General features: G+C 38.5%; 1 protein-coding gene across 2 annotated transcripts in view; it reads right to left on the bottom strand.

Annotated features, from left to right (window-relative positions):
* Positions 1 to 25,736, bottom strand: part of LOC102804792 (tyrosine-protein kinase SYK-like) — a 37,559-nt gene that overhangs the window by 5,263 nt on the left and 6,560 nt on the right. For both annotated transcript variants that reach the window (XM_085503366.1, XM_085503365.1), the window contains exons 3-14: positions 21,694 to 21,839; positions 20,647 to 20,788; positions 15,385 to 15,475; positions 14,987 to 15,051; positions 10,236 to 10,305; positions 9,028 to 9,213; positions 7,159 to 7,268; positions 6,671 to 6,737; positions 6,097 to 6,184; positions 5,610 to 5,799; positions 5,359 to 5,499; positions 1,925 to 2,037 (exon numbers count right to left, since the gene is read on the bottom strand). In XM_085503366.1, coding sequence (XP_085359492.1) covers positions 1,925 to 2,037; positions 5,359 to 5,499; positions 5,610 to 5,799; positions 6,097 to 6,184; positions 6,671 to 6,737; positions 7,159 to 7,268; positions 9,028 to 9,213; positions 10,236 to 10,305; positions 14,987 to 15,051; positions 15,385 to 15,475; positions 20,647 to 20,788; positions 21,694 to 21,839 — 1,409 coding nt within the window. The remainder of the gene's footprint in view (positions 1 to 1,924; positions 2,038 to 5,358; positions 5,500 to 5,609; positions 5,800 to 6,096; positions 6,185 to 6,670; positions 6,738 to 7,158; positions 7,269 to 9,027; positions 9,214 to 10,235; positions 10,306 to 14,986; positions 15,052 to 15,384; positions 15,476 to 20,646; positions 20,789 to 21,693; positions 21,840 to 25,736) is intronic.

The following is a 25,736-nucleotide window of genomic DNA, read 5'->3' as shown; positions in this document are numbered from 1 at the left end:
GTCTAAGCACCACACCATCCAACTCTACCACATACCCAACTAAACTACACTGTATAAGCACCACACCATCCAACTCTACCACATATCCAACTAAACTACATTGTCTAAGCACCACACCATCCAACTCTACCACATATCCAACTAAACTACATTGTCTAAGCACCACACCATCCAACTCTACCACATATCCAACTAAACTACACTGTCTAAGTACCACACCATCCAACTCTACCACATATCCAACTAAACTACACTGTCTAAGCACCATACCATCCAACTCTACCACATACCCAACTAAACTACACTAAGTACCACACCATCCAACTCTACCACATATCCAACTAAACTACATTGTCTAAGCACCACACCATCCAACTCTACCACATATCCAACTAAACTACACTGTCTAAGCACCATACCATCCAACTCTACCACATACCCAACTAAACTACACTGTCTAAGCACCATACCATCCAACTCTACCACATATCCAACTAAACTACACTGTCTAAGTACCACACCATCCAACTCTACCACATACCCAACTAAACTACACTGTCTAAGCACCATACCATTCAACTCTACCACATACCCAACTAAACTACACTAAGTACCACACCATCCAACTCTACCACATATCCAACTAAACTACATTGTCTAAGTACCACACCATCCAACTCTACCACATACCCAACTAAACTACACTAAGTACCACACCATCCAACTCTACCACATATCCAACTAAACTACACTGTCTAAGTACCACACCATCCAACTCTACCACATACCCAACTAAACTACACGAAGTACCACACCATCCAACTCTACCACATATCCAACTAAACTACACTGTCTAAGCACCATACCATCCAACTCTACCACATATCCAACTAAACTACGCAGTCTAAGCACCATACCATCCAACTCTACCACATACCCAACTAAACTACATTGTCTAAGTACCACACCATCCAACTCTACCACATATCCAACTAAACTACACTGTCTAAGTACCACACCATCCAACTCTACCACATATCCAACTAAACTACACTGTCTAAGTACCACACCATCCAACTCTACCACATACCCAACTAAACTACACTAAGTACCACACCATCCAACTCTACCACATATCCAACTAAACTACACTGTCTAAGCACCACACCATCCAACTCTACCACATATCCAACTAAACTACATTGTCTAGTAAGTACCACACCATCCAACTCCACCACATACCCAACTAAACTACACTGTCTAAGTACCACACCATCCAACTCTACCACATACCCAACTAAACTACACTGTCTAAGCACCATACCATCCAACTCTACCACATATCCAACTAAACTACACTGTCTAAGCACCACACCATCCAACTCTACCACATATCCAACTAAACTACACTGTCTAAGCACCACACCATCCAACTCTACCACATATCCAACTAAACTACACTGTCTAAGCACCATACCATCCAACTCTACCACATATCCAACTAAACTACACTGTCTGAGCACCACACCATCCAACTCTACCACATATCCAACTAAACTACACTGTCTAAGCACCACACCATCCAACTCTACTACATATCCAACTAAATTACACTGTCTAAGCACCATACCATCCAACTCTACCACACTGTCTAAGTACCACACCATCCAATTAACCTTTTCACCACCAGTTCCTTCTTTTTATCACAAACTCACAAAATAGTCTGGTTTATCATCTGCACTTTCCTTCAGAAGATTGGGACAAAAAAATGAAAATTGACCCAAATTTTACAGTATTTACAGAAATATATAAGAAAAAAGTGCAGAAAATTTGCACGGCGAAAAGGTTAAACTACACTGACAGTCACCACCAGGTATCTAACCTACCACAACAACACATGCATTTCTCACTCCTGTGTACTTACTCAAATTGCCAGCATTGTCTCATAACCTTGTACACTTCCTCTGGACATTTCTCCGGTTTATCCAACCGACCTCCACCTTCAATCATTTCTAGTAACTGCTGACCTTTCATTCTCTATAAGAGCAGTATAAGTCCATATATAGTATGAATGTCATGGATGTGTTGGTCAAAATGGTCAAAATATGTCATGGATGTGTTGGTCAAAATGGTCAATGCATGTCATGGATGTGTTGGTCAAAATGGTCAAAATATGTCATGGATGTGTTGGACAAAATGATCAAAGTATGTCATGATATATAGAAGATAATATTTGGTAATCGTAGTCCTAAATAACTATTAAAAATAGCTAGACGTTTCGAGCAATGGCTCTTTATCGATAGCATAGAAGAAAATGTTAAAACGTACAGGTAGAACATAGGAACGTAAGAATGCACATGAACCATAAATTAGAATCACAAAAAATTTCACAATAAAACAAATAACGCGCCTTAGGTAGTGAGCTCAACAAATGAGTTGAACTGTTTGTTGATTCCATGGGGTTCTTTAGTTCCAAGGCGGAATATAGTTTCCTCCTCGACACGCCTGAGCTGATTTTCGTTGCCATTGACAACACATACACCAGAAATAGACATATCTGTAAAGTATGTCATGGATGTGTTGGTCAAAATATGTCATGGATGTGTTGGTCAAAATGGTCAAAGTATGTCATGGATGTGTTGATCAAAATGGTCAAAGTATGTCATGGATGTGTTGGTCAAAATGGTCAAAATATGTCATGGATGCGTTGGTCAAAATGGTCAATGCATGTCATGGATGTGTTGGTCAAAATGGTTGATGCATGTCATGGATGTGTTGGTCAAAATGGTCAATGCATGTCATGGATGTGTTGGTCAAAATGGTCAAAGTATGTCATGGATGTGTTGGTCAAAATGGTCAAAGTATGTCATGGATGTGTTGGTCAAAATGGTCAAAATATGTCATGGATGCGTTGGTCAAAATGGTCAATGCATGTCATGGATGTGTTGGTCAAAATGGTCAAAGTATGTCATGGATGTGTTGGTCAAAATGGCCAATGCATGTCATGGATGTGTTGGTCAAAATGGTCAATGTATGTCATGGATGTGTTGGTCAAAATATGTCATGGATGTGTTGGTCAAAATGGTCAAAATATGTCATGGATGTGTTGGTCAAAATGGTCAAAGTATGTCATGAATGTGTTGGTCAAAATGGTCAAGTATGTCATGGATGTGATGGTCAAAATATGTCAAGGTTGTGTTGGGCAAAATCGTTGATGCATGTCATGGATGTGTTGGTCAAAATGGTCAATGCATGTCATGGATGTGTTGATCAAAATAGTCATCTTATGGATGTGTTGGTCAAAATGGTCAAAGTATGTCATGGATGTGTTGGTCAAAATGGTCAAAATATGTCATAGATGTGTTGGTCAAAATGGTAAAGTATGTCATGGATGTGTTGGTCAAAATGGTCAAAGTATGTCATGGATGTGTTGGTCAAAATATGTCATGGATGTGTTGGTCAAATTAGTCAAAATATGTCATGGATGTGTTGGTCAAAATAGTCGAATTATGTCATGGATGTGTTGGTCAAAATGGTCAAAGTATGTCATGGATGTATTGGTCAAATTAGTCAAAGTATGTCATGGATGTGTTGGTCAAAATATGTCATGGATGTGTTGGTCAAAATGGTTGATGCATGTCATGGATGTGTTGGTCAAAATGGTCAATGCATGTCATGGATGTGTTGGTCAAAATGGTCAAAGTATGTCATGGATGTGTTGGTCAAAATGGTCAAAGTATGTCATGGATGTGTTGGTCAAAATGGTCAAAATGTGTCATGGATGCGTTGGTCAAAATGGTCAATGCATGTCATGGATGTGTTGGTCAAAATGGTCAAAGTATGTCATGGATGTGTTGGTCAAAATGGCCAATGCATGTCATGGATGTGTTGGTCAAAATGGTCAATGTATGTCATGGATGTGTTGGTCAAAATATGTCATGGATGTGTTGGTCAAAATGGTCAAAATATGTCATGGATGTGTTGGTCAAAATGGTCAAAGTATGTCATGGATGTGTTGGTCAAAATGGTCAAGTATGTCATGGATGTGATGGTCAAAATATGTCAAGGTTGTGTTGGGCAAAATCGTTGATGCATGTCATGGATGTGTTGGTCAAAATGGTCAATGCATGTCATGGATGTGTTGATCAAAATAGTCATCTCATGGATGTGTTGGTCAAAATGGTCAAAGTATGTCATGGATGTGTTGGTCAAAATGGTCAAAATATGTCATAGATGTGTTGGTCAAAATGGTAAAGTATGTCATGGATGTGTTGGTCAAAATGGTCAAAGTATGTCATGGATGTGTTGGTCAAAATATGTCATGGATGTGTTGGTCAAATTAGTCAAAATATGTCATGGATGTGTTGGTCAAAATAGTCGAATTATGTCATGGATGTGTTGGTCAAAATGGTCAAAGTATGTCATGGATGTATTGGTCAAATTAGTCAAAGTATGTCATGGATGTGTTGTTCAAAATATGTCATGGATGTGTTGGTCAAAATGGTCAATGCATGTCATGGATGTGTTGGTCCAAATTATCAAAATATGTCATGGATGTGTTGGTCAAAATGGTCAATGCATGTCATGGATGTGTTGGTCAAAATGGTCAATGCATGTCATGGATGTGTTGGTGAAAATAGTCAAAATATGTCATGGATGTGTTGGTCAAAATGGCCAAAGCATGTCATGGATGTGTTGGGCAAAATGGTTGATGCATGTCATGGATGTGTTGGTCAAAATGGTTGATGCATGTCATGGATGTGTTGGTCAAAATGGTCAATGCATGTCATGGATGTGTTGGTCAAAATGGTCAAAGTATGTCATGGATGTGTTGGTCAAAATGGTCAAAGTATGTCATGGATGTGTTGGTCAAAATGGTCAAAGTATGTCATGGATGTGTTGGTCAAAATGGTCAAAATATGTCATGGATGCGTTGGTCAAAATGGTCAAAGCATGTCATGGATGTGTTGGTCAAAATGGTTGATGCATGTCATGGATGTGTTGGTCAAAATGGTCAAAGTATGTCATGGATGTGTTGGTCAAAATGGTCAAAGTATGTCATGGATGTGTTGGTCAAAATGGTCAAAGTGCATGTTATGGATGTGTTGGTCAAAATGGTCAAATTCTGTCATGAATGTGTTGGTCAAAATAGTCAAATTCTGTCATGGATGTGTTGGTCAAAATAGTCAAATTCTGTCATGGATGTGTTGGTCAAATGGGTCAAATTATGTCATGAATGAGTTAATCAAAATGGTCAATGCCTGCCATGGATGTGCAGGTCACAATGGTGTAATTGTATAACTTGTTGATGGTAAATATTAAAGTGAAGAAAACTGAAATTAAAATCTTTTGACTTACAGCATAAGGTTTTTTACCAAATGACATGGCTTCCCACAAAGTTACACCATAGCTCCAGACATCACCTTTGCTACTAAACTTAAAGCGATATATACATTCTGGGGCGTACCATTTTAGTGGCCATTTACCTGCTGACTCTGCCTGTGAAAAATAACAATTCTCTAATTGTTGGTTACTGTAGAACATCCAATTGGTGAAATTAACACTGAAATAAGTTGTGATATAATTAATTTCTTCTTTTATTAACTCACAATATAATAGTCACTGCCAAGACCAAGTGCTTTTGACATTCCAAAGTCTGAAATCTTGGCATATGTTTCTGTAACCAAGAGGACATTCCTAGCAGCAAGATCTCTGTGCACAAACTGCTGCTCTTCCAAATACTGCATCCCCATGGCAACCTGATGCATTATTTCAATTATGTTCCGTAACCTCATCATCCTGAAGGATAAATAAAATGTGGTAGAGAAGTTGTAGACAATAATCCTTGAGAATGCACCATATAATCATGGGATACCATTGCATGATATTAAGAAAGCTTGAGCCGAATTTAAATTTTCATTAGTGAGCAAGATACTGTGTTACAATGAACAACACTTTATGCATGAAATCAAACGCAGTGCAGTGCAATGACACTTTCATACAAGTAACTTTTAACTGAATTATCTGTGAGGGCTTGAAATTAAACAACAAATTTCACTGTTGCATGCTGCACGTATTAAGAAAAGGTCAACTTACGTATTTTCTTTAAGATATTTATTAAGTGGTCCCAGCTCAGCTAACTCTAATACTAACATCATAACACCTTCACCTCCTTGACACATGCCTGTATGAACAGAATACAAACTAATTTACAATGCAACCGATCTACAGCTCAGTCACTTTAAGATCATTGCAATACAACATGTAGCTTTATTGGGGTCATGCCTTACAACCAGCTAGGAAGATACCAATTGAAGCTTATGGGCATTACATGATCTTGACCCTATGAAAGTACCCAGTGTTATGGTGATGACCTCAAAAAAAAAATGATGGTGGAAATCAGCAGAGGCTTTGTGTTAATCTAAAGATGAATGTTTTGATAATTCATAAATTACAAAAAAAAAACACTATATCATCTATAGTATGTAATTTTGAATTTGGTGATTTATTTATTACCTCATTTATTTATGTTACACAATGAAACTTTGTAAACGTTTTAGGATTCAACTAAAATTATGAATTTTTTTCTCAAACATGGAATTTTGGCAGAATGGGATCATATCATCACAAACCACTGGACATGGATATAACATAATAAGATTAAATTTACCAATCATTCTGACAATATATGGATTATCTAATCTCGTCATGAGCCCAGCTTCTTTCATAATTTCAGACTGCAAGGAAAACATAAAAAAAAAGAAAAATCACCAATGAATTTCATGTATATTGTATGTATCTGTGGCATAACCATCATACATGTCTGAACATAATTTCACTAATTTGGACCACGGTTGTCATAAAGGTTCGGCCAATTGAATTGTTGTTAATACACTTAATTTGTAGTAAGTAAATAAGGTATTTGTAATCAAGTTAGGGTATATTACGATTCAACATTCAGGCTTCTCTCTATTGGTCAATTCAAGCTATAATATCATAAAGAAGATACTTAGGAGTTAGCCATGTTTCGATACTGTATCATGATGAAAGATTGCCTTTTTACAATGAAATTAAAGTTTGTACTTTTCAATAGCTATTGTTGAGAGTCATTACAGTCAGCATAATAAAACTGAAAATTAATGGTTGTACAGTACTCACTGTGTTGTTAGGGAATCCATCTTGTTGTTTCAGTGTCTTCACTGCAACTGGAATTTCTTGTCCATCCACACGGCAATTTCCTTTGACAACCGAACCAAAATTGCCCTTACCTGTTTAAGAAATATATGAAAAATTACATTATTACTTAAAAGATTTCAATGAAAATTATTGGTAAATAACATTAAATTAACATTTTATTTGTTCTTGAAGCAAGCACTGTACTGTTTGAAAAAGTAGGACTTTGATTTTTGCTTAAACAAACATTTATTTTCAATTAGCAACTCGTATTCAGATGCTATAAATCCAACTTGACGTTTCTTGTTATTGAAAATTATTTCATTTGAGTACTAGTATCTATTTTTTCATTTTACACTTTTCTGTTTTAAATTCCCCCCACATTTTTTCTACAATAATGTCCCACTGACTAAGCCAAATTAAAATAATTTCACTCACTTCATAAATAAAACAAGTCATTATCAATGAAATTTTCAGTGACTGTGAATTACAATCAATGACAAATGTATATTATAATGAAATGTTAGGAGAGTTATAATTCAGCAAGATTATGTATGCCCATTAAGTAAAGATAACCTTTTTGAACAAAATTTGGCAAAGTATGTCAGAGAAACTGTAACTAGTCGACCATTTTCAACCAAGTCACAGAACAAACTAATATACATCGGTACTCCATTGTCAAAGGGTGTGTCTTGTTCATACTAAGTTTGAACAAAATCAGCCAAGATACAAGCCTGCGAAATGGTCCTTGACTTGGTAAAATGTTGTGTTTTTTGGGAGGAGAAGGCGGGAGATGGTTTAGAATTTTGTGACAAAAATTCGCACCAGTTAATAAGTCATCAAAAAAAAAAAAAAAAAATCAACATGCATATGTATACCATTATGTTTTGTCTTGTACAAATGTTCACCAAAATCAGACAAGGCATGTACAATAAAAGGATAAAGACAAATGAAAATCAAATCAGCATGGTCACCAGTTTTGTATCCAATCACAAACTGACATGCACCAGTCACCAATCAAGTGTGATGTTCATAACAATATTGGAACAGACATGCCTGAGAAAATTTGTTTGATGAAAATCACTCATTAAATTTAAGACTTTTGATTCTTGTTGAATTTTAGCTATCCATGTATGACCAAAATCTGGGTTTGGAATGGCAGATTTGATTTTGATGCATTTTTAACATTTTAAAGTACCACAATTTTAAAGTACCACAGCCCTCTTGAAACGGATCGTCAAACAAATTATCGTGCATGTCACAGACATTGCTTTGAATCCATGTTTATTAAAACAAAATGGACGCCAGTCATTTTGACATGCATCAAAGTTCCATAATCTTATTTGAAAAAAAAGTCCAATACTATTCAATGTACATGTATGTAAATTGTTTGAACAAATTCTGTCCATACATGGCAGTGCAAATGTATTGATAGATATATGAGGCCAAAAAAAACAAACAACTTATGTTGCCCTCAAGTCTGAAAATTGAAAAATTGGGTCGGTTGGTAGGATTTTTTATTTTTTTTAAACTCGTGAAAACCAAGGGTATCATAAATAGCCGAGGTATATTGAAATCAACCAAACGCATGCTAGATATTAAACACAAAAATCAAAGTGTTTCTTTCAGTCTTTTGTATTTAAATACAGAAAAAACTCGACACGATATTTCATATTTTTCGATCGGTCGCTGAAGACAACAAAACATTTTTTTTTGGCCTGATATGTGTGTGAAGTTTAAATGTGATCAGCCCACATATGTCCAAGATAAAAATGCAGGCAGATAGATGTACACATAGAAGTACAGAGGTCAATTCATAAGTCCCTGTTTAGGGACTGCATTCAACAAACTCACCTAACTGGTTCATTAACTTCAAGTTTCGAGGATCTATGACCGTCGATTTCTTCTTCTTAGCTACTCTGTCATATATTTTCTCTGCATTACTAACTGACGAACCATAGATTTCTTCTTCAGCAGTACTGCGTGCACGAGGAGGGTTTGGTAGAGGTCGTGGTGGTAAGTCTGGAATAGCTAATCCATCTAATCAATAAATAATTTAAAATGCTACATGTAGAAAAGATGCGATTTTAAGACATCGTCATTCTGAGCATGATTATAGTAGAATTTATTTGTGTCTATAAACCACACGTCCTTTGTCACATTAGAGATTCCAATAAGTGATTTTCCGTTCAACTGCGAGATCTCACGAGCTGCGTGAAAGATGTGCGCTGAACGTCTGTCGCAAAAAACAAACGATTTGATTTTGAACTCGAATTTTTTTATTTCATAGCTCACATCGAAAGACCGATCTTTGACAGGAAAATATTGCCATTAAGTACCCCCACTTCATCGAAATTGAACATCAACAAAAGTGTACATCACATTATTAAGCATGCAGATACATAAAACAATGTATCCCCCAAAATACTTTCACATTTGTCAATGCTATGACCTTAGTTTGTTCTGTTTTTACGTTTGATTTCACGCATAACACGGATATTGCAGTGAACGGAAAATGGTCTATTGCACATGTCCAATTAGTCATTCTAAGACCGTATTCACTACACCCTATATCAAATTGTTATTTTTCTTACAGTAGTGAGGCACATTTGCTGAGTTGTGAGTTCAAATCTTGTGTGTCATGTTTATATGTTCATATATGTGTCTGAATTTCGATTCCATATATCTGATGTTTTCACAATACCGTATTTTTCTCCTCAATTAGTAGCATATGCACTTTATTAATATATATATTACAGTTGTGTTTAGGGTCAGATAATAATATTATTGGTTATAAGTTCTTCTACTGGAGATGTGCTTCTAATAGAACAAATACAGTAATTATTTTTATACAGTTATTTCGTCAGATAGTGGAAAATAGACATTTAACTCGACTTGCCAAATTTGCTAGGGAGATCACTAATCAGGATAGGTAGCAGAATGAAAATATGGTCTGAAAATTAACAATGAAATTATCAAAAAAAACATAAAAATGGGAAAAATGATGCACCATAATTAAAGATTTATTAAGCTAATTCATTAAAGTTAGCTGTTGATGTCACCTTGTTCGGGATCCATCCAACCATCACCAGTCATGTGTTTTGATTGTTTAGATTTATACCATGGTGTCTCCTGCAAAGGATAAAGAATGTTTTAATAATACATGCAAAAGTGTCATGCGACATGGGTTCTAACTTGCTTGGTTGATTTTAAGGTAGTAGAGAAAATTACCTTTTTGATGCCGATATAGTAGAATACCATAGTATAAAGGTAGTGTAGTAAATGTGGTAACATGCAAACAGACTTGAGGTAGTGTAGCGACTGTGGTAACATGTAACCAGACTGGAGGGATTGGAGTGAGTGTGGTAACATGTAAATAGACTGGAGGTAGTGCAGCGATTGTGGTAACATGTAAACAGACTGGAGGTAGTGTAGTGACTAGGGTAACATGTGAAAGAGCTCCTAGGATAATTGCATCGCTACAGGGCTTGTTAAAAAATTTTGATTAAAATAAGGAAAAAATATGACTGACGTCAAAACTTTATTGCATTCAAATGAATAAATATCAGGTATCTTCTGATGAAGCATGAATATGAAAACAGCAAGCATGATTAGAGGGCATTGAAATTCATGAAGCTAAAATACCTGTACCGGACTAGATGAAAGCACACTATTATCAATATATACACCAACACAACTACTTGGTGAAGTGTCAGATGTTGGTGAATCTCCACGGTGTGATAGATGCGGACTGGATGGTGGTTTTCTCTGAGCTTTTGGTGTTAACTTTGGTGACATACCACTTTCAAAATCCAAAGACCCGCTACTAGAGTGATGCGGCACTTTAGGTACTAAGCGTGGACTGACATTTGGTGAAGCCTTGGCAAAGCAGCAAGTTAATGAAACATTAGTGAGAAAAAGAATATATAGAAAAAAAGTTATAAATATTAATAAACCTTGAAAAATAAAGCAATCTGATGTACATGCTGATTCTAATTTTCCCCCTGCATCATAACTCAGTGAGTCACACTACTAACACTTGATAGTCACTCAGTTATGTTACAGAGAAAAAAGTAACAGAGCCAGTAGATACATCAGACTGACAGAATGAATTCACTGCAAAAAAATTAAGAACTTGAATGTGCTGTTTTAAAGTGTTACCAAGTATTGCTAGGTAAACCTCATAGAAAGCAGAAGAATGCAGTAAAATGCAGAAAAATATTAATATTCCCACACCACCAAATCCCCTAACTAATTAGACAGGTCAGGATTTGGTCCACATTTATGATATCGTTAACCTTATCTTTACTAATACACAAGTCTCAACCTGTCAAATATCAATCTAAAAATTTGAGAGAACTACCAATTCCAAAATCTCAGCCTGTCTTATATAGATCTAATGTTGGTTTAAAAAGTTAATAATTATCAGATAATTATTGGAAAATTTCCAAACTTAGAAATCTTCACTATGTAATTTTTTTAAAAATGTTTTTGTGCCAGGCGACAGTTCTGGACATTGAATGTCACTGTTGTATCTCAATACCTTTTTAAATGTATGTGCAAATTGCAAATGCTAGCGCTGATGCATGCATTTTTACCACAGAAGTCATATTCATGTTTTGGACTACATAACAGGGCTGTGTGACCATCTTTCTATCAAAAGGCAATTTTAATGCGCTATCCTGGCATCAATCAGGCTAGGTCAAACACAAGCACCTGCATGCGAACCAAAGTTTCCCAAAGTCACATTTGTTAGCGAATGAATCTCTGCCAGTGGAACTGGTCTTCCCATTGAGTCTGTGTCACATTCACTCAGGATAAGAGTCGACCCCTTTTGGTGTTCAGCCTAAGGTAGGATTTGAACTTGATTTGATCATGAGTCTGATACGACAACCATTATACTATCAGTGACCGGTCTTTACTATGCACTATGTCATTGTAAGATTACATAGGAGTAAATGTGCATGTCCATACTAGAGATGAATGCAGTCAATCAAGAAAACTTACACATGACATTTCTGTTCTGTCTGACAGAGCATAAAGAAGCATTTCTGATCACACATGTATACTTAATTTAAAAACTCTGGGCTGGTAAAATGTTAAATAATAGTCATATGTTTGTAGCAGTGATATACAGTGTACTCATCCTACTTAGCACCCAGGGTACTTAGCTCAAATAGGGTGTGGGCAATCATAGACAAGCACCCCACTTAAAAAACCATTTGCTGATTAGTCTTTGAGGGGATTAAAACTGCAAAATGAATTAGGCAGAGGTTCTCAGAACCCGCCTATTCACATAGTTAATACTCACCATAGACTCGGGTCAGTCAAAATGACTATTTTGAACTGTAGGCATTAATCTGCGATCCTGCCAATGACGGAGAGGGAAATCTAGGTCAGGGGAAGCCTGATTTTCCCTTTACGTCACAAACCACGTGACCGATGTAATGAGGTGGCGCCATATTGCCTCCCGAATCACTCTGGTTCTTTTTCTCCACATGGTGGACTAAGCCAACGCTACGGAAAAAGTGGGGTGGTCGGGGGAACCCGAAGTCTATGGTGGGTATGAACTATGTCAACAGGCGGGTTCTGAGAACCCTCTGCCTAAATTCACTACGTTCAATTACCCACCATAGACTCCAGTCAGTCAAATTATTTTGAACTGTAGTCAGACACCGATAGGTTGGTTCTGAGCAAACCGAAAACGATAAAAAAGGGTGTCCCAGTCCGGGATAATACCCTCTACTTATGACCACCTAGTTGAGACCAGTGAAGAAACGGTGTCCTACCCTGCCAGTGCCGTCTCCGGAACAAAGAACAAATGTTGAACGGTGACGGGGTTCGGTATGACCGAGAAAACGAGACCCGAATTCTTGGGTAAATAGCCTTTAAAAGAAGGGCCGAAACAGTTCGTAGGTCGAAAGGTTCCAAGAAGCGCTTGTGGGAGAAACTTCTGCGCACAAATCTGTAGCAGAGAGTACTCTATCTCCTATGCGCAGGGATTCCTAAGGTCATCCGGGCTGGGTCAGTAACCAAAGCCTGACCTGCTCACGATGGGACTCTCCTCAATGGAATGGGTATCTCGTAGGTAGAAGTGGTAAAGACGTTTGCATTGTCCAGAAGCCTGCCCTCTCCACATGCTTGAGGGGGCCACCTAGTACTTGGCGTCTCTGTAAATCCTGTGTTAAGGAAGCCAAACAGTTAAAACCTCGGGTCTGGTCGCAGTGATCCACCCGGCCATGGAAGTCGGGGAGGCTGGTCTGTCTTGCTTACCCTGGGCATAACACATAAACCTGTGCTTGCTGCACAGCAGTAGCACCACCTGTTTCGACACTCTGGTGAATACATATGGAGCCATGCAAAAACCCGAAGGGGAGCACCCTGCACTCGACTACTTGGCCCAACTGGGCGAATCAATATGTGCGAGTAAGTATCGCTCAAAACTAGCGAGGCTAACCAGTAGAAACAAAGCTCGGAGAATAATACGGTGCTCGGCGTTTCCAGGAAGCACATACTGATTTTGTCTGCTTAAGTCCAGAACAGCGCGCAGCCACCTGTAGTCTTTGGAACCTCCATTACTTGCAAGTAGAAGCCTGGACTTACTTTTGCTTCAGTCATTCTTTGAACGATTATGTTAAACTAAATATTACTACACTCAGCAAGTTATTATCAACATTGTCGGTAAATGTACAGCAATTGGTTCTAATGTTGTTGAAATAGTTTTGCTACAATAAAGTTTGTTTTGGTACATTTGCGACTTGCTTCCCCTGCAAGCGAGGGAGAGGGGGGACACCACCAGATTCCTTCTTCCTGAGGGGCGCGTCGCCACTTTTACTTCTTTCCCTCCTCCAGAAGAGCCAGAACGCTTGCCTCCTGGCTATTTCTGTCCAGTGGGTGCCAACTTTGGTCGTTTCGTTTTCTCAGCTTGGGGCCCTTACCGCTTGCCCTTGGCAGAAGCCAAACTGGCTCGCGGGTCTTACCTGTACCAACTAGCCGGTGGGATCCAGAATAACCAAGACTGCTCTTCCCATCCTCAAAAGAAAGTGGGGGAGAGAGGTCCAGTCTGTGTAACTGGGGTGGTGGCGCGCCCCGTGAAAACAGCCAAAAACCGCATCCCGCTGCACAGAGACACCTCCTGTCACAAGAGCCAGATGACACTGCAGGATATTCGCGTAGCCATGTGGTGTCCCACCAATGGCTGTGTCTGCTGGTCTAGAAGGCTGGTGCGTTCCGCCTTTAGGACTTCAGAGTGCTGGTGGCGCAAAACAATGCGTTCCAGTGGGCTGGTAACAACTCGAAGGTTGGGATCGCCGCTCTCAGTGCGTGGATAGTTTTCGCCTGAAGTCTCGAAATATGAACAGGCTACCCCTCTTTGCTTATCCCACTGAACCAAATTCATGGTACTGGGGTCGGGGAGGAGCCGAAGGAACCAATTGGAGCGCGAGGTTTGACTCCAGACTCTGCTGGCTCCGGTCTCAAAAAACGCATGATCGGGTAGCGCTTTGTCCAGCGGAAAGTGTTAAACATAAAACAAGGGTCGCTCATCAACAACACTTTTACAATGATGAAACAGAAATGATCACAAAAAATATGCATTATATCATAGTGAAAAATGCAAGTTGAGGATGTTAACATGATTAGAATGTTAAGAATGATTAGAATGTTAAATTAAAAAAAATCATCTTTTCTGGGTGGTCCTCAGGTATACACCCACACCTTACTTTCCCCAATTTTACATGTTGAGTCCCCTGGTGACGTATGGTAGTTTATATAGATACTTATGAGGAAATGATATAGTCTATATAGTACATACCAATGATGCAGTGCCTGTTGATGCTCCACCATTAGCTCCACCCCATATTCTTTGTTTAAAAGTACCTAAAAAACAAAGATATTACAAATTATGAAAGTAATTGTGCTATGTGTTGACATTTACATCACCTTCTGAAAGCCTCTACGGATAGCCGAAATGTGTTAAAATATAATGCAACAGATATATTATTATAATTTATTCACACATGGAATAACCAACCCCATGTTCATTTGATAGTACAAGTCTATGTCAATTTGGCTTAGCAATAGTAAAATTAGGAAATAAGAAAAACTTGATAAAAATGTGGGTAATGCCCATTTAATACAGCCAAGGAAATACTACCGGTACATTTCAGTTCAGGCAAAGAGGCATTAATGAGATAAAAATATAATACTTACTGGACTGTTTTTTTTTATTTTTTGGATTAACTACTGGTCTCACTAACGTTGTTAATAGACCGTCTTTTCGTTTAGTATAATGGTCAACCATCTGACAAGAAAATAATTCAATAACAATTATGTCACTCTTTGTTGTATCAATATAGAGGGCGCTGTATGTGCATCGCTCATGTAAATAATAATAATAATCGTTATTGAAACCGTATCCTAGACTGGGATCTTGGTTGAAAATACAATAAAGTAACAAAAAAGAAAACAAAAACAACAAAGTGTAAGACAATCACAGACAATTGAATGTATAAAAGAAGACAAAAAATTTAAATTATGTGGTGGTTGGTTGGGGCATCTGGCATTTTAGGATTGTTTTCTTATCGTAATTGTGGATGAATTTTCCTAGCTCAATGATTGTTTTGTTATTTTTACTTTTTAGTATATCTGTTAGGTGTTCATGATCCGTCCTAAAGTTACTTTTATTGTATTTAATATTCTTGATCATGATTTCTCGTTCCTCTTTGTATAAATTACAATTGAGAAGATGTTTTTTCATTTTCAATTTCCTGTTTGTCACAAACATGTATCATCGAAACAGTTCCCGTTAAATTTTTGAATCACATTTTAAACAAACAAGGTGGCCGCCTGTTGGCCATATTTGATCAAATTGCAAATTGAATTGACATGTACATGTATCCATTTATAACATGCTAAATATCAATGAAAATGATACATGGGTGACAGAGATATAGTAATATGGCCAAAAATAAAAACAGCTGTTATTCGGCCATCTTTGATCTGATTATGAAACAAAGTGACATGTATGATGTATGTGCCAAATACAAATGAAAATAGTACATAAATCTTGGAAATATAGCAGTAAGGCCAAAAAGTGAGATGGCCTATCTCACAAAGGAATTCCAAATTACATCAATAAAATCTGCTTTCATTTTTACAATTCTAGTTGCTCTTATCATACTCACTATGCACGATCTTAGTTTAAAGAAACGTCGCTCCAAGAAACAACGCACAGACCGACGGATGGATGCACGGACGGGCGGAGGACATGTATCCTAACATGTATAATCTATGTACCAAATTTGAATGAAAACTGACAAAGCATGTCCAAAATACAACATTTTCAAAAAACAAGTTGGCTGCCAGTCTACCAATTTGAATCGAATCGCTAAACCACTGCATGTGCATACGTCCACATAAAGTACTAGGCACATGCAAAAAATGAACGTAATCGGTCCAAAGGATTATGAAATATGACTCCGGACGGAGACTGAATTAAAAGTCCCCGTTTTCGGATTTCGTCCGAACAGGGACTAATCAAAGAAAGCTTAGAAAGAACTCCCATGTGCTGAGAGTATTGGAGACACATTAAATATAATTCGAAATTACTTAGCTGAAAACTAATTATGCAAATCAGAAAATTAATATGACCAGATTTGAGTGTAAAACTAATGAGGTCTGCGCAATGTAACAGAAAATCCATGTCTCCAAGTTTAATTGAAATGTGATTAGAACCAAAAAATTATGAATTATTATGCTTATTAGGGAATTAATATGAACAGATTTTTACCCCAAACTAATTAGGTTTGTACATTGTCCTAGAGCATCTTTGTACTAAGTTTCATTGAAATGGAATAATTAGTACCGTGAAAACTCCAAAATTTCGACCCCTCTAAAAATTCGATCGCCTATTTATTTGCCGGGTTTCGGTGTTTTATTTACCTCCAAATTTTCGACTCCACTAAAAATTGACGACTCATTCTTATTCGAAAATTGCGACCAGTTTTAGTTTTCACCCAAACAAAAAAAAAACGATGTGAGCGTTCAAACGGGACCTTCCTCGAAGGCATGAATCCGGGTTTCTGATTGACTGAGAGATTTTTATTTTATTGGTAACGAAAACATATTCTAAATAAACGAAGTTTCAAATAAAAACGAACACAAAAATCTCGGCATGCTGCGTTTCTGAATTGTTGATTATTACTGTACTCAGTAGTGATTATAATAATGTACACAAAATAAATTTGTTGAATGGTTATGAAATACAAATAAAAGTCAACTTAGTTTCATCGTAAGCGAACGATTCCGGTCTCGTATAAACGTTTGATGCTGTAGGTCTCATGCCACTAATTAACCAATGGCTGCTCGTAGCCCTCAATTTAAATGCCCAGCAAGAACCAATGAAATTTTTTAAATATTATTTTTCTCAGGTGCTCCCTGTTTGAGGGCGTAATCACCTGGGTCAGAGGTGAGACCAACATGTGGTCTTTTGTTTACTACTTAGCGGCTGTGTACCTGTGAGTTTATTCTGTGTGTTAATGGATGTTCTAATCTTGGTGTTTTTCCAGTGATTTCTCTTGGTGCAATCCAAATACAGTAGGTGTGTCTTGTTTACCTGAGATTTGCAAGAGTTTGAGCTGGCCAACATGTTAGTTTTTTTCATATGGTTGATTACTGGCATGTTGATTTCCCATTTTTGAGCCATATTTTCAACTTTCTTTGTCATTTTCATATAGCAATCTCGTCATATGTTAACATTGTCGTCTATGGAAATTCAATTAGTGGTATGAGCCCTGTAGGATATCCGCCATGTTCTCTTAGGTCAAATAGGTCAAATCGCTAATTAACCAATCAAAAAGCTGGATGATGCCAACGTGTTCAAATTACCATAGCTTATTTAAATATGTTAATGTTATTGAACGCAATGCGGAAGAGATTGATGTTGTAGTACGATATTTTGGCTTGGATTTTGATGCGAAAATGGCATGATTTTTTTTAAATAAAAAAATTAGTTGTTTTTAAAAAATAAACTGGTCAACTGAAGAATAATTTAACATTGTTCACAGTGATAACAGCTCATTCTCGAAAGGAAGCTTACCCGCTCACGCTAGTCACGATAAAAATCATACACGTGTACTCTTGAATAGACAGACGTCAATGACTACGGTAAAACTTACTCTATTTTAGCCGGCAGGATTGATTGAAATGTCCGAAAAATGACGCCAAAATACACCTTAAAAGTCCCATTTTATTTTCTTAAATCCCATTTTATTTTTTAATCCAAGGGCGAATTTACGGCAGAATTTGGTCCCTCAAATAAGGGACACGTGAGCTTTGATTCTAACCGGATACATTGCACTGGGTCGGGGAGATAGTTTGCTAAACTTCCATGTATCTTTTGTCCAATGGGTACCTGTACTTCGAACATTCGCAAGTTTTCCTAGGTACATGTAGTGCGAGACAGCTTTGTCTTTTGACCTATTAGTTTTGTGCTGACCTCTTCTCTGCGTCTTGATGTTTTGTTTTGCTTGTCATAATACTCACTGATTGATGACTTTGTTTAGATTTTGAGTTACAACTCGGCCACGACCTTTGCTTTTACCGTGAAACATGAGGAAGTTTACGTCAATTGACGGACATTGCATTTTTTAAAAACTAATGAAGCACACTGTCTATCATCCCCATTTTTTCATTTGCTGATTTCTATTCTAAAAAATTCGACCGTCCGAAAATGCACCTTAATTTTGACTCTAAAAACCCGTCACATTTCTAACACCTAATTATTTAAAACCGGTCGAAATTTTGGAGTTTTTACGGTACTTTAGATATCAGTGTGAAAGCTTAAAATTGGTTAATTATGCAAATTAGGTAATTAATATGTACAGATTGTAACCCACAATTATTCAGGTCTGTCTATTGTTCTACAGCATCCATGTACATTCATTGATATGTGATGTATAGTACCTGAGATATCAGTGTGAAAGTTGGTTAATTATGCAAATTAGGTGATTAATATGCACAAATATTTACCGGAAACTAATTGGGTCTGCATAATTCTAGATTCATTGAAATGTGATGATTAGTACTTTAGATATCAGTAGAAAAGCTGAAAATTAATTATGCAAATTAGGTAATTAATATGCACAATTATTTACCCTAAAACTAATCAGGTCTCTGCATGGTCCTAAAGGATCTATGTACCAAGTTTCATTGAAATGCCATGATTAGTACTTGAGATACCCATGGAAAAGCTGAAAATTAACTAATTATGCAAATTAGGTGATTAATATGCACAAATATTTATCGAAAACAATCAATCTCTGCATAGTCCTTGAGTATGTAAGTACCAAGTTTCATTGAAATGTAATGCTAACTACTTATATCAAATGCTGAAAATTAATTAATTATGCAAATTAGGTAATTAATATGTACTGATATTACCATAAAAACTATCAGGTCTGTGCAGTGTCGTATGACATCTATGTACCAAGTTTCATTGAAATGTGATGATTAGTACTTGAGATATCAGTGGAAAAACCGAAAATTGACTAATCATTATGCAAATTAGGTAATTAGTATCCACGGATTATTACCAAAAACTAATCAAAACCTAGCATTAGTTCAGAGCATCTATGTACCAAGTTTCATCAAAATCCAATGAGTGGTTGTTTAGATATCAGTGGAACAGTCATGGAACCACTAAAAAATAGCTAATTATCATGCAAATTAGGTAATTAATATGCACGGATTTTTACCAAAAATCAATCAAATCTGCGCATATGTTCAGAGCATCTATGTACCAAGTTTCATCAAAATCCAATGAGTGGTTCTTTAGATATCAGTGGAACAGTCATAGAACAGCGAAAAATTAGCTAATTATCATGCAAATTAGGTAATTAACGAGCATGGATATTTACCAAAACCTAATCAAATCTGCGCATTGGCCCAGAGCATCTATGCACCAAGTTTGATCAAAAACCGATGTATGGTTCTTGAGATAGCAGTGGAACAGTCGGACACACATACACACACACATACACACATACACACATACACACATACAGACACACTAACTGCAAAGACTCCCATTTTGTGCTTCGCACATGGGAGTCAAAAATGGGTGTTTAAGATTCTATCACTCATGATTAGGCTGAGAAAAAAATATCTCTGCGCCTCGAATGTTTTTTTTTTTTCCTTCTAAAGCACTTGTCTCAAATTTCCCCTATTTTAGCTCAGTATTAAGAAAAAAAAAATCACCTCGCCGCCTCATTTCACTAAAATAGCTTTATCAATGACAAATTTACGATGATGTTTTGTCATGAATGACCTTTTCTGCTTTGCACATAATCTGTGAAACAAACTATTGGTGCCAGTATACACTGTTTTTAAACACTTTTGAAATGTTATCTATAAGGTGCAACCAAAGTTAAGCAATCAATTCTCCAAACGCTCAAGTATGTAAATGATACTCACCATGAATAAAGAATCAAACTTTTGTCCATCTTGAATCGACAGTTTACCGGTGGTATCATTTTTATCTACTTTATAGTGATATACTGTCTTCTTGTAACATAAACCGATGGCAAAGCTACCAGCAGTCTCTCTCTCTCGAACTCTGAAATAATCACATTTACTCACAGTTTTTATTTTATAAATAAAATCAAAAGGCGGCATATTGTTCTTCCATGATTCTTTGAAGCAGTGTCAGGAACTGGCAAGCTCAGAATACCCAATAATTATTTCATATCTGTCTGCGGAAAAATAAATTTACTCCCCGGCAGTGTTCTTACCGGAAGGAGATACTTCCAATGCATATCACTTGGCATGAAAACCATGTGCCACTCTACTGATACCTTCAATACAAATCACTCACCACCAAAACAATGTGCCACTGTACTGATACCTTCAATACAAATCACTCACCACCAAAACAATGTGCCACTGTACTGATACCTTCAATACAAATCACTCACCACCAAAACAATGTGCCACTGTACTGATACTTTCATTGCAAATCACTTGCCCTTTCACCAAAAACTATATGCACCATTGTATACCTTGAATACAAATCACTTGCCACCAAAACCATGTGCGACTGTACTGATAGGTTGTGGGGGAAGGGAAGGTTCGGGTCTTCTCAGTCACGGAAGTGAAAACTGGTAAACAACTGGAAAGCAACAGCTCAAAACGAGCGCAAAAACATACAATGTTGCCAATTGCCAATATCGCGTCAAGTAACAATTTGTAGGGCGGGAGGCATTCTCATTGCCCGATTACGAATACGGTGTTTACTCCAACGTTCAGAACAAATATTGGCCAAATTACAACTGGGTGTGCTAGTTTCTCATAGCATTACATGCAAAAAATGAAATACGAAGAAAACATGGTTATGAATAAAAGATCAATAATTCAAATGAATCTCCCCACATAGGTATTTCAATACAAATCACTCGCCACCAAAACAATGTGCCACTGTACTGATACTTTTAATGCAAATCACCAAAACCACCACTGACTTACAAAAAATTCCCATCCACTAGTCCGAACTTTGTAATCAACTTCTCAGCCTCATCTCTAGATATCGTGCCATGGAACCAAGGCTTCTGAGTATGGATAACTTTCAACACAGTTCGTTCCAATTGGTCTGCTGGTAAGTCATCAATTCCCTACAAGCATAAAACGCAAGTGTCAGTAAACAAGGTTTAACCATATGTATTATCTTTTCTGCCAACATTCAAAGATTTTACTTTGGTCTCGTTGGAATGAATGGACATAATTTCATATTACATTCTGAATGGACATTTTGAAAAAAATGCCTTGAAAATGTACTGTGAAAGGGGAAATTTTACATTCAACTGAGAATCAAATTGAAACATATTAACTGCCAGCACATTCCATTAGGTTATATGTAACCCGGCCATATTTGAAAACTTATCAAATAAGTTCAGAGCCAATTAGTTCAGCTATATATTTCTGTTGAGGAGACTTCATGTTCATGTTAACATGCCAGACATGCTACCAGCAATGTGTAGGATGTAGCATGTTTTTAGTTAAAAGAGGTAGGTGAAAAAAGAAAAATACAAGATGCGATCAGGTAGCTTATAGTGTTATGACCATCCTTGGAAATTCACAGGTTATCCTTGTGATTGAAAAAAAAGAAGTCATTGTCAATGACAAGTCCCTGTCTAGTTTTTAGTGACTGTCAACATTATTGCCAACATATTATTTACACTCATGTTTCAGACATAATAGACAGTTGAGCCAGTTTATTTGTGTGATTCCTCTTTTATTTATCATGCTTTTCAATCAATCAGCCATTTTGAATCAAATCTTGGGGAAAAAATGATATGTTTGAATGAAAATAATTTCCATGCATGACCTAGATGTGCTTATTTATGATACAATGTGTGATGTATGTGTAAAGTTTGAATGTGATTATTCAAAGTAGATATATCACCCTGGAACAGCATTTGTTATAACAAAATGGCTGTCAGTCGGCTACTTTCAATCCGATCTGAATAACAGATCTAGTACTAATTATGTTCAATGGACATACCAAGTTTGAATGAATATGTCCATGTGCAACTGAGAACCAGTTTCAGAATTGCAGAAATTATTTGATTTCGGCCAATTTTTATCATTAAAATGGTATGATAATAAAACAATTGCATTGTGCATGTATGATATGATGTGTGTGTGAAGTTTAAATGAAATTGGCCCAGCCATGGCTGAGATGGGGATGGACAGATAGTTGCAGTCGGACTATGTCTGACTGGGGACTAATAAAAACAATAGCAAAAATGGATATCAGATAAAACGAAACAATCTCAGAGTAAAGGTCTCAGCATCAATATATAGAACATGTGAAAATGCATCTCAATAAATGTAAATAAATATTTTTCATATAAATGTAGAAACCAATGCGGTAATGGTGTCAATTAATTCAGTAGAAGTGTGAGCAATAAATCATCATGGAAACAATGAAATTAGGCGAGGGTTCTCCGAACCCGCCTATTCACATAGTTCATACCCACCATAGACTCCGGTCAGTCAAAATGACTAATTTGAACTGTAGGCATTAATCAGCGATTCTGCCAGTGAGGGGAAGCCCCATGACCTCAAGATTCTTTTACCCCTTACGTCACGAACCCACGTGACGGAGGCCACCTGGCAGCGCCACAGGTAGCCGTCCATCACTCTGGTTCCTTTCTCTCCGCCTCGAGGACTTAGACCAATGCGACGGAAAGAGTGGGGAGGTTGGGGGGGGGGACCCGGAGTCTATGGTGGGTATGAACTATGTGAATAGGCGGGTTCGGAGAACCCTCGACTAAATTCACTACGTTCAATTACCCACCATAGACTCCGGTCAGTCAAAATGACTATTTTGAACTGTAGGCAGAGTCAGACACCGATAGGAGGTGGGTTTTTACGAGCAAACAGAAAAAAAAGGAGAATGATGAAAGACTTTTCCCCAGTCCGGGATGAAAACAAACCCAAAAAACTAACTTAAGACCCAAGAAGGGTGGTGTCTTACCTTGCATGTGTTGTCCCCGAAGCAAGAAGCCAATGCTGCTGTGGTGACAGGGTTCTGTGTGCCCGAGAAAGCTAGACCCAAGCCGAATTCGGGGGTGATAAGCTTGAAGTAGGACCGAAACAGTTCGCATGAAAGCGTAGGTCGACAGAAGCGAAACCTGGGAGCTTCCAGGAAGTGCTAGTGGAACAGACAATCTGCCCACAAAAATGTCGAGACTGACTTATCGCCTATGCGCAGAGGCCCCTGCGGTCGTTCGGGCGGGGTCAGCAAACAAGGCCTGACCCGCTACGACGGGGCCTAACCTGAAGAGACCCTGCTCAATAGATTGGGTGTCTCTTAGGTAGTAGTTGATGAAGACGTTCTGCGTTCTCCGGAAGCCTGCCCTCAGAATGTGTTTGAGGGGGGCACCTGACGCTAGCGCTAATGAGTTAGCAATCGCACGGACCTCATGTTCTCGTACTTGGTGTCTCTGCAAGGTCTGTGTTGAGGAGGATAGTGTATTATAGACCTCCAGTACAGTCACAGTAATCCACCTGGAAATGGAAGTCGCGGAAGCCAGCTTATCCTGTTTGCCAGGGCCGTAACACAAAAACATGTGTTTGGTTCCCCGTCTGGAAAACCTGGTACGGTTCACTTAGCAACTCAGTGCTCGAACCGGGCAGAGAAGCAATTCCTCCTGATCCTCCGGACCGACAATATTTGCCAGCCGGGGGATGACGATCGGTTGAGGATCGTGTCCTGGGATTTGGTTCTTGGCGAGAAACCTGATTTGTGTCTTTAGTACAACTTGATCGTCCATAAAAGCGGTACAACTGTCCACAAAGGACAGTGCGCCTAGCTCTGATCGGCGCCTACCTGAGGCGAGGGCCAGTAGGAAGACTATTTTCCACGTCAAAAATTTGAGCAGTGCTGATTGGAGAGGCTCAAGGGGCGGCCCTGCTTAGAGTAGACAACACAGCTGATGAGTCCCAGTTGGGCGGCTCCCTTGTATGGGGTCTTGGCGTCTGGAAAGCAGTAAATAGTCTCCTAAAAATAGGACAATCGGCTAGTCTTGTTTCCATACGTTCTGAGTGGTGGGGGACAAGACCAACCAGTAGCCAACGCTCGCTGCGTAGGACAAACCCACTTCATCAAACAGGTGGACGAAGGAGCCTGCTACCTGGCCAATAGAAGGATGGTATGGATTAATCTCCCTTTTGCTACACCAATCAGTGTATGCTTGCAGCCTAGACATGTTGGCCGTGTATGTGGAATGCCTGTTCGCCCTGGCCAAGACGTTGGCAGCCCGCTCAGATAAGGCTTTCGTATGTGCGGGTCTACTGAGAGCCTCTATGCGTGTAAGTGATACCTGCTGGGCTCGTTGGTAGTGCGCCGTCTGGTTGGGACGGCAGGTCCGGTAAGTCTGGAAGCACTGCTGGCGCTTCGACTAGCATTTCCAACAGAAGTGGAAACTAGGCCTTGCTTGGCCAATTGGGTGCAACCCATGATAATATGCGGGTGTGCACCTGTCGAAGATTTCTCCGGTGCCCGGTGAACTAGTGGGAAGGGAAGAAAGGTGTACACAACTAAGTGGGTCCACGGGGCTAGCAAAGCGACCATGGCCCAGGCTCCTGGAGTCAGCAGGAGTGTTACGTAGGTCGGGAGCTTGGCGTTCCGGGGTGCGGCAAAATGGTCCAACCTTGGACCGTCCCACGGCCAAAACAGCCTGGAGGCTACCCACTGGGGTATCAGCCACTCCGTGTTCTGGAGACGGAGCCGCCCTGATAGGGCGTCGCCAGCCTGTTCCTCACCCCTGGAAGGTGGTGTGCGGTTAGCTCCACATTGTATTCCAGGCATCAAAGGAGGATTTTGCTCTGCTAGGACTGACAACGATGGGGAATGCGTCCCCCCTCCTTCTTGAAGGAGACCACCGCTGCGTTGCCTGTGCGGAGCAGGACTCTGTGGTCTCGAACTACAAGTAGAAAGCGTGGTAGTGCTAAGTACACTGCTCTCAGTTTGAGCCGGTTGATATGGTAGTCCCAAAACTAAT

This window comes from Saccoglossus kowalevskii, chromosome 9 (genome assembly GCF_978046115.1).
Source record: "Saccoglossus kowalevskii chromosome 9, keSacKowa6.1, whole genome shotgun sequence".
NCBI classification, from domain to species: Eukaryota; Metazoa; Hemichordata; class Enteropneusta; family Harrimaniidae; genus Saccoglossus; species Saccoglossus kowalevskii.
Note: the sequence above shows the minus strand (reverse complement) of the source record. Positions and strands in the feature narration are given on the sequence as shown.